The 10,436-nt window shown below is 47.7% G+C and overlaps 1 protein-coding gene across 1 annotated transcript; it reads right to left on the minus strand.

Annotated features, from left to right (window-relative positions):
• Positions 1-6,697: 6,697 nt before the first annotated feature.
• Positions 6,698-10,194, minus strand: RRAD (RRAD, Ras related glycolysis inhibitor and calcium channel regulator). Its single transcript, XM_077292782.1, has 5 exons — positions 10,063-10,194; positions 9,289-9,645; positions 8,510-8,583; positions 7,592-7,796; positions 6,698-7,451 (listed from the first exon to the last, which is right to left on the minus strand). Exons 2-5 carry the CDS (start codon positions 9,641-9,643, stop codon positions 7,174-7,176), a joined length of 912 nt encoding a protein of 303 aa, XP_077148897.1. The 5' UTR covers positions 9,644-9,645; positions 10,063-10,194; the 3' UTR covers positions 6,698-7,173.
• Positions 10,195-10,436: the final 242 nt, after the last annotated feature.

The following is a 10,436-nucleotide window of genomic DNA, read 5'->3' on the forward strand; positions in this document are numbered from 1 at the left end:
TGTATTTGACTTTATGCTGGCGACATTAATGGACGCCATCGTCAACGGAGTGGGTACTGCCATCATTGGTGATTGAGTTAGATGGCTTTCTTCTTCCCACTCCCCTTATCCTCTGCTTCAGAGGAGGAATCCTTCCCCCTCTTTAATGACCTAGAGGTGTCCATTTCCACATGTTTTTTCTTTTTATCCTCCTCGTCTCCAGACTCTGGGCCAGTCCCTCCCTCCAAGGACCTTACATTCCCAGAAGAAGGATATTCGGCGCCCCCTGTAAGCCCCGCCAAAGCCGGAACCTCACCCTCAGCTTCCTCCTCAGATGAAGAGATGTTCTCAAGGGCTTGGAACCAGTTAGAAAGACCAACCAGAGGGGAGTCAGTTTTTCCTTAGGTACCTTGGTCAGAGCGGGAGAAGATGTTTTATCTCCCTTCTTTCTCTTCTTTTTGGTGCCAAGCTTACGCTTTTCCTGTAGCCACTGCCTATTATCCTCATCCATACTTTCATAATGGGAGGCAGTGGCGGTTTCCTCCCTGTGGATCCTCCTGACCTCCTCATCCAACTCATCATCCCTCGGGGCCTCAGCAGCAAGACTGGCATCCAGGACAGGGGCCGCCGCAGTAGCCCGAGGCTCGTCCAGCTCCCTATCCTGTCTGCGCTTGTCTAGACGCCTCAGCTGGGCAGGCGTCTTTTTATTGCTTTTCCTCCTTGGCCCCTCAGCTCCCTCACACCTGCTAGTCCCTTCCCCAGCAGAATCAGCCTTGCGGCTTTCTCCAACCGGGGTCACGACTGCATTAGCGAAGGAGCGAGGACAACGGCTGAATGGGTGACCTAATTCACCACACAGGTGGCACCTAATCTCCACACAAGATGCAGCAAGATGGCAGATATCCCCACACAATGCACATTTCTGCACAGTGCAGTTTGTGCTGAAGTGTGTGGGGTCGTCGCACTTGTGACAGAGCTTCGGTTGCCCCTGGTAGAAGACCAGGATACGATCCCTACCCAGGAAGGCAGATGATGGTATGTGGGCAACCGTACCACCTGAACGCTTAAGTTTTACCATAAACGTCCAGGCCCCTGACCAGATACCAAACTCGTCACGGTTTTTCTTTGGCATCTCCACTACCTCTCCATACCGGCCAAGCCACGTCATGATGTCATAACAAGAAAGCGACTCGTTACATGTCATCACGGTCACTTTCTTGACTTGATTTTGGCGAGACACCGCCTGAAAGGCAAAGTCTCGCCAGCCGGGCTCATTTTTTGCCAACTCATAGTTCGACCAGAAGAGTTCAAGCCCCTCCGGCCGAACAAAGCTGACATCAAACTCAGGTGTGGAATAGGGATGTATCAAGGCATAGATGTCAATCGCCTTGAAGCCCATCCTCAGCAGGAGCTCCACAACCTTCGACCTTGGAGGACATGCATCACTGCCCCTCCACCGAAGACGGACCACATTCCTACGCACACTACCCGGCCCGGCTGTTGGGAGGAACCACACTGTATCCCCCACTCTTTGCTCTCAGAAGGCCCCGAGGCCATGCCTCTCTATCCAGAAGGATAGATCAACCTCTCGACCCTCTACCATTAGTGATCTCTCCCCCCTCTTGAGAGCCTCCAGGACACGCCGTTGCAACATGCCGTCCCCAGAGACGAGGAGGACGCCCTATTTCCCCTGGAGGTGACAGTGGCAAAGCTCCTGACAGGCGCTGCCACCACCGGGGGGGCAACCGGACCAGTGACCACATCCACACCAACAGCATCACCATTACCCACCTCCATAACCCCCTCACCTTCTACCAAACCAGCAACCACACCACTAGACAAAGAGTTTTCCGCATTCATACCCACCACATTCCCTCCTGCTGGACCAGTGACAACAGGGGGTGACACTTTGGCCTCCGCATCATCAGGCACAAGGGGCTGAGTCTCCTCCACTGAAATGGAGGTGACCTCACCCCTGGTTGTATGTGTGCCCTCCGCATCATCGGTTGATATTTTCCGCTGCTTCATGGTTGCTACCAGGCGCTGTTGATCTTTAGCTGCTGTGAGGCACCGCTTATCCTTAGCATCAGGATCTTGTTGACCAGCGGCACCAACAGAAAATAGGACTTTGGGGAGGACCGGAACTCCCAGCCCCGGTAACCCCCTCACGCTGCCGCCGCTCCTCAACTAAGTGATCAGCGGCAACAGTATTCAGGGGCACCGAGGCTACCGAAGCTGCCCCCGACACTGGGCCGCTCCCCCCTCCCACTGAGGAGCGGACCACAGTATCGTGGCCTGACTGTTCGCCCGCCACCGGGCCGCCCTCACTGTCCAGCCTCTCGGCTGATGCACCTGCTGCTACGTTCCTGCTACTACAAGCAGAGATGGAGCTCTGCGCCTCATTGCATTGCTTTGTAATCTCGTGCCTTTGCACCGGATCCACAGCAGAACGCGGGCTGGGCAACGGGGCTTATACAGCGAGCTGACCCTGCAGTCGACTCAGGGGGTACAGGGAGGGGGGCATATACATAGCTTACCGCTTCCTGCAGCTTTGGCTTGGTGGTTTTCTTTGCCTTTTTCTTCTGGCCCCCAGGTGTCTCCTCTGGTAAATCATCACCAAGATGGAAGTTCTGAAGGCACACTGGGGACTCCAGGAGCTTGATCTCTGCCATTAGCGCCCCTCCCTGGCCAATGTTGCCACTGTCCTCCCTAGAGCCAGCAGAACTGCGACGAGATGTCATTGTCGCCTGTCCAGCAGGGACCTCGCTGCACGTGGCCTGTGAGTGACTAAGCAGGCTGCCAGGTGGGGCTTTGTGCTGGTCATCCTCCTCCTCATCATCATCATCCACCTGGCTCTCAGGCTGCAGCCCCATCTGCCTTTGCTCTCTGTTATCAGCCATTTCTCTGAATCGGTCTTCATTTATAAGCTTTTCTTTAAATGGTCCACTTTTTTCTCTGATGTAAGCTTTTCTGACTTCAAGGTCATTGATCTCAACTTTCAGTCTCCTTACCTCCACCTGGAGCTGATTCTTCCTCGGTTTGGAGGAACCTGCAGCTTTGTCGCTTGTGCAGCGCAGATCCTCCCGAAGCCTCCTCAGTGCCTTACTAGCCTCTTCAGCTCATGGAGGTACCTCATGACCCGGGAGGCATAGGTGGACACAGACTCCCGGGGTCTCTGCAGTGCCCAACTCTCCTCAGTGAGGTCGGCCTCACCTCCGTGAGCACTCAGCTTTCCTCCGGAAGGACCGCCATCTTGCACACTAGCAGGCTTCTCCTCCATGGAAGCCTTGCAGCTTCTCTGGGTCTCTGCAGCCTGGGGGGAGTAGGAGACACATTGCTGCGACTCCTGGTGGAGCGTCTCACCCCCGAATCCTCTGATGTGCAGGCTGGTTGCTGGTTCCTTCTGCCCCCCGCCAGCCTGGTCCGGGAAGCAGAAGCCTGGGACTTGGCTCCGTCACTCATCCCAGGAAACCCACTCCCTCCCTGGGTAACAGAGATAGCAGGTCCCCGGGTGGAGAGGTGGTGGTTCTCAGGAGCTCAGGAGCACACAGCAGGTTCAGTGACGACCACACCCACAATCACCACAATGAGTAGCAGCTGAGCTGCATTCACTACTCTGAAGGTGCAGTCACTGTGTACATACATTATATTACTGATCCTGTACTGTTCCTGATTTACATCATGTTATGAACTGCACTCACTGGTTCTCAGGTTTTCAGAGCAGAGATCTCCTAACATCCCCTGCTTGCTTACTATGGGCACACAGTTGGGGTTGGTTATTTGTATTGCACAAGTGTGGTGTTTTAGGTAAGCTGTTATGGGCTGCCTGAACATATGGGACTTAAAGATGTTGTCCACTACTTGGACAACTTCTCATACTCTTCGTTTGGCCCCCATAAAATAATAAAGCTTTTATATTCTCCTCCTGTGCTGGCATAGTTCCCACGGTGTCAGTATTCTGTCTCCCGAGGCTCCCGTGCTGTTGTTGTGACACGTGACATCACCACCCTATCAGCGCTGGCGTCATTGTCCCCCGCCTCCTGTTGACTTGAGCAGGAAGTGGATGTCTGAGATCAGCTACAGCCCGGGCTTCCTTTTTATATCCGATTTGTTCGTAGGTGGGGACAGTGATGCCAGCGCTGATTGGGCGCCGGTGTCACTTGTCACAACAGCAGCATCAGAGCCCTGAGACTGCAAGTGTTGACACTGCGGGACCAGTACCGGCATGGGAGGTGAGTATGAGTGTTATTATTTTATGGGGGCCAAACATTTTGATCAAGAATGGGTTGTCCTAGTAGTGGACAACCTCTTTAAAGGGGTTCTTCAAGAGAGTAATAAAATGATCACATTATTCAAACAGTCTATTCTAATCACGTGTAAGGATGGGTTGCAGTCTATAGAAACAATGTGTCCGACACCTGCGTCTCAACTGTCAGAGGAGCTGTATCATAATCATACATACCATAACTGCCAGAGAAAAGAACACCGGAAAGAAAATATACAAGGTAAAAAAATAAATAAATCTAAGAGGGTCTGCTTGTCTTTAGTATTAAATTAAATACTCTGTGGCCACTGACCAAACACATAACAGTATATTGCTATACTTGGGGAAAAACTGTGAAATATCCCATAGTTCTAGTGACTCACATCTCCATGGCCCAGACAGACCTCCAATGAAATGGGGATGAGATAGGAATCAAACTAAGCTTGTAATGAAACCTTTCTGGCTAAGATGGGTGGATGATGAGGCGCAGTGCTGGAGGGGGCCTCCCCCTCCAATACAAAGACCAAAATAAGGGACCACACAGCTTTAGTATTACATTAATTTGCAAGTGCGCAAAAAGTATATGATCAATATATACACACATGACAGGAGATTAAATAAATCTTGTTGTGTTTCTTTGGCAGCTCTGGCATTTATACACACGATACAGCTCCTCCGGATGGGCTGGCATTTGAATAATGTGACAGTGGCCATTTTAGTACAGTTGTGCTCATAGGTTTGCATACCCCAGCAGAATTTTTGCTTTCAATGCCTTTTTTCAGTGAATGTGAATGATAACGCCAAAAGTGGCTGAGTGAAGCCATTTATTGTCCAACTACTGTTTTCTCTTTTTAAATCATAATGACCCTGATCAAAAGTTCACATACCCTGGTGATTTTGGTCTGATAACATGCACAGAAGTTGACACAAATGGGTTTGAATGCCTACCAAAAGTAGAATCCTCACCTGTGACCCGTTTGCTTGTAGTTAGTGTGTGTGCATAAAAGCTGAGTGAGTTTCTGGCATACAGACAGACTCTTGCATCTTTCATCCAGCCACTGATGTTTCTGGATTGTGAGTAATGGGAAAGCAAAAGAATGGTCAACGGATCTACGGGAAAAGATAGTTAAACTGTATAAAACAGGAAATGGATGCAAAAAGATATCCATTGAATTGATACCAGTCAGCAGCGTTCATACTGTGATTTACAAATGGAAAATCAGTTGATCTGTAAAAACAAAACCACGGTCAGGTAGACCAACAAAAATGTCGTCCACAACTGCCAGGAAAATTGTTGGGACGCAAAGAAAGACGCACAATTAACATCAGCTGAAATACTGGACTCTCTGAAAACTAGCGGTGTGACTGTTTCTAGATGCACAGTAAGGAAGCACTTGAAGAAAAATGGGCTGCATGGTCGTATCGCCAGAAGAAAGCCATTACTGCCCAAATACCACTAAGTTTCTCACCTACAATACGCAAAACAGCACAGAGACAAACCTCAAAACTTCTGGAACAAGTTAATTTGGAGTGATGAGACCAAAATTGAACTTTTTGGCCACAGCCATATATGTTAAATTTGGAGAGAGGTCAACAAGGCCTATGATGAAAGTAACACCATTCCTACAGTAAGCTACGGAGATGGATTGCTGATGTTTTGGGGATGTGTGAGCTACAAAGGCACAGGAAACTTGGTCAAAGTTGAAGGAAAGATGAAGGCAGCAAATTTGCAATCAGCCCGGAAGCTGCACATGGGACGTGATTGGTCGTTCCAACATGACAACTATCCAAAACACAAGGCCAAGTCGACCTGTCATTGGCTACAGCAGAACAAAGTGAAGGTTCTGGAGTGGCCATCTCAGTCTCCTGACCTCAATATCATTGAGCCACTCTGTGGATATCTCAAGCGTGCAGTTCATGCTAGACAGCCCAGGAATTTGCTGCAACTGGAGACTTTTTGCCAAGAAGAGTGGGCAGCTCTACCTTCTGAGAAAATAAAGAACCTCATCCACAACTATCACAAAAGACTTCAAGCTGTCATTGATGTTAGAGGGGGCAATACACTGTATTAAGAAATGGGGTATGTGAACTTTTGATCGGGGTCATTTGGATGTTTTGGTAAATGGGTTCACTCAACCATGAACCATGAGTGGAGAAAGTTTTTGGTGTTATCATTAATATTCTCTGAAAAAAGGCCAATAAAGTAAAAATTCTGCCGGGATATGTAAACTTTTGAGCACAACTGTATATTAAAACCTGTTTTGCATATTTCAAGCCACATTTCATACATTTATGGTCTGTATCCTATAGGTTTTCTACTGTATTGAAACTACAACTCCCAGTATACGTTAAGGGAGTTGTGACCACACCACACCAGGTTGCCAAGCTGATGTAGACCCAGTGTTAACTCTTACGTCTCCATCTTGTCAGATAGGAAGCCTGAAACTGGGGTTTATAACAGTAAATAGTTTATTATAAAATATTTCATGTAAACAAATAAATTGATAATTCATCGAAGTGCAATACAGTTCAAAAAATGTCGTAGCCTACAGTACACGTCATCACTGCAGAGGTCTCTGTGCCAGTGTGATCACATGAACATGAACCTGCAAGGTAAAAACAGGAGTGGGGTGTACGAGCCCGCGTACAAAAATTCAAGTTTTAACACAAAAGTTAGATAATGAGATTTTTCTCTCTTCAACTCCAAAACCAACCGGTTGCGATCGGACACAGAGGAGGCACGAAGTCGCTGACTGCCGATATATCCTTGCACGAAACGTTCCAATGTCCCAATGCCATGTTCCAGTCCAGCTTATTAAGGCATAAATTAGAAATGAAAATCTGAGTTCTAGATCGGTTTATATCTATGTCTCCATTTCAAAGAAAGTCAAGTATTTCCTCCAGGGGTCCGGCCACCTCTTCTTAGCTCTTCAGAGGACAGATAAGTCATGGCAGGATTTGGATTTCTGCTTGAACGCCATCTTCTTGTTATTTTTGGCTACGATCTTCCCCAGGAATCTCTTGGCTTTTTTCCCTATGCTTTCCCTCCTTTTGCTGCTGGCCATTCTTCTTGCATTGTCTTCTTTGCTGTCTTTGCGGAGTCTGATCTGACGCACGATGCCCTCGAAAAGGTCCTTGACGTTGTGGTGGAGGGCGGCTGAAGTTTCGATAAACTTGCAGTCAAATACCACAGCACACGCTCGACCCTCTGGAGGAGGAAATAAGAAGAATGTTAGAAATACAGGAAAGACCACCAGGGTCTGAGTATGGACTGGACGAGTTATAAGTAATGAATTAATAATGGCTTTATTACTGCACAGCCCCTCTTATCTGACCATCTCTGCTCACCTTCTACAGAGACCTCCCGTGACCGCACCAGATCGCTCTTGTTTCCCACCAGAATAATTGGGATGTCCTCGGACTGCCGAGCTCGGCGTAGCTGGATTCTGAGCTCGGACGCTTTCTCGAAGCTGGCTTTGTCTGTTACCGAGTACACGATGACATAAGCGTCTCCCATTTTCATGCACTGATTGTGCAGCCAGTGGTTGTCATCCTAGAAGCGCAAATGTGAAATGTTAATTACCACCAAATCTGCAGCGATTATCACACATCAGTCACTTAGGGGTAATTATTTATGCAAATTAGATGCGTGCATTGCAAGCACATTGTCTACGGAGCTTTCATTTTTTTTTTTTTTTTTTTGCATCTGAAGCTTCTGATCCAGATGGATATTAGATTGCAGGGTCTAATTGATGTCTAAAATTGTGCCCCCTGGTGGTCAGTAGTAGAATTGACAATAACAAAAAATGGGGTATTATTACATATAAAAAGATGGGGCAATTATGTCTCCTGTGAAAGGAGTGATAAAATGTTGGAATTCACTAATGATAAGGAACAACATGAGAAATAAAGGCCTAACTGCACATATTAACATCCTATATTTAATATACAGTTACAGTTTGCATTATACTCCAGAGCTGAAGTTACAATTCTGCTGGCTTTTATTAAAAAAACAAACAAAAAAACAAACAAACATGACAGCTTAGTTCTTGCATTGGACGTCCAGTGCTTGGTGTTTCCAGAATGCAATCTCTGGGCAGGCACTGAACAATCAGGGGATGCTGGAAGATTTCAGCTCTGAAGTTGCAGCACAGTGAGTACAGCTCTGGATTATAATATGTGATGTAATTGCATTTACTAAGTGACTTTTTCTGTGTATTCTGAAGGAGTCACCAGAGATGTGAAGGAAATAGGAGGGGAACATACCTGCTCCCAAATATCGAAGACTAAAAGACTCGCTTCTTCCCCGTCTACCACAATCGATCTGTCGTATGTGTTTCCTAGAAAAAAAAATTAAATCGATTTTGATCAGCGAAATGAAAAAAAAACACATTTAATTCAAAAATTCCATCTGTATATAATGAGGGTTGTAGTTCTAGAGTGCGGAGGGTTACACTATTGCGCTAAGTAACAAGCGGCTGAAGTTTCCAATCAATTGTATCTAAATATAACTGGAATCAGGAAGGATTGTGTCATCTCATCAAGAAGGGAGGACTAATTCCACTAAATGAATATTATGCACGCCAGGAGCTCATGGCAACACTCAGCGAGCGGCGAGATCCGTACAGTATTCTGACACTGAGCAGGTGTCCAGCATTGTGGTACTGTGGGGCACCGCAAGGGCGAATCTGATGCCAAACCCTGCGGAAAGGATGAATGGACCCTGGGGGTCTACACATAGCACCCCAACACCAAGCACACATAGCCCGGCCGTCTGAGCATCCAAGATTCAGCAGTGGAGGCACCTCGGAGGACATTGTATAGGGCACCTCGGAGGACATTACATAGGTCATCTACAGCAGAGGCACATACTCCTCTCCGAGAGACTTTACCCCCACATAGACAACTCGCAAGCATCATCCCTAGTTCTCAAATGGATGATATCAGAGAACAAAAGCTCACACCCTTTACTTCTTTAGGACCTTTTTTCTTGCACATTTTGGCTTAGGAAGTTTTGTAGTAAGAACGTGTTTTCGATGGCTTACCTGCCTCCTCGACATCCTGCAGATCCTCAACGCCACCGAAAATCCTAGCCAAGCTGGACTTGCCCACCCCGTGTTCCCCCAGAAGGATAACTTTAAAGAGCTGATCTTCGGAGTCGCTTCCAGAGGAGATGACAGAGTCTGAGGAATCGGAGGTCCAGCTCTCTCGCTGCTCATCTCCGGGGTTGTAGGAGGGACAGCGCACCAGTTTGGCCAGCTCGCTGGCTTTAGAGCCTCCATGTAGCTCCTTGTCATCCACCGGCATGCTCCTCCGGTGTAGCTGCTGGTGCACCGCGAATGGCATGCTCCCTCGTCTCTTCTCAAGGCTCTTGATCCGGTCACTACGGTTCAGGGTCATGTCTTAAAGGGAAAAGACAGTTATGAATGTTATAGGCAGTCGAATAATTCCGCATTAACCCCTTCATGGATTCATTTTTATAATATAATCCAGTTGAGCTTTCTGCTACTTTTCCTTCCACCCACATCATCTATCATCTGCCGTTACATTATTAACCCTTCTCTTACAAAACAAATATATATCGGAGACCGGAGTTTGCATTGATTTGCAGGCATAATGTTGTGCCAGTCTATGAGCAGCGTGAACGGTTCTGCAAGATGTGAATGGTTCTGCAGGATGTGAATGGTTCTGCAGGATGTGAATGGTTCTGCAGGATGTGTATGGTTCTGCAGGATGTGCACGGTTCTTCACAACTTTATCAGTAGCGTATCTTCATGTAAAGTAATAGGCAAATATATTGCAATAAATGGCTTACTTACTTTCTGCACTGGGTTCACGGATGAGCGGAGACGAGGGCTAAGTCCCTGCAGTAATCCTAGAGGTTGGACTGAGCTGCGCCTGAGTCTCAGGAGTTGCTCCTCTGTTGATCATGTCGGTAGCTGGGCTCTTATGTATGCCTAGGGGGCTAGCACCCTCCGTGACGTCCCTGCCAGCCCAGCATATGAGAGCCCTGTACCCTCCCTACTTCCATATTAGTCCACCGTGTGACATCACAGGCTCCCATGCTTAGTCAGGCTCTTGTGCATTCACAACGTTACCGCTCCGACCTTATGGCACAAAAGGATTGGAATGGCAAGACCCCGAACATCTGCCCTCCTCCATAAATTGGCATGCAAATTTTTCCACATTAAAA

This window comes from Ranitomeya variabilis, chromosome 2 (assembly GCF_051348905.1).
Source record: "Ranitomeya variabilis isolate aRanVar5 chromosome 2, aRanVar5.hap1, whole genome shotgun sequence".
NCBI lineage: Eukaryota > Metazoa > Chordata > Amphibia > Anura > Dendrobatidae > Ranitomeya > Ranitomeya variabilis.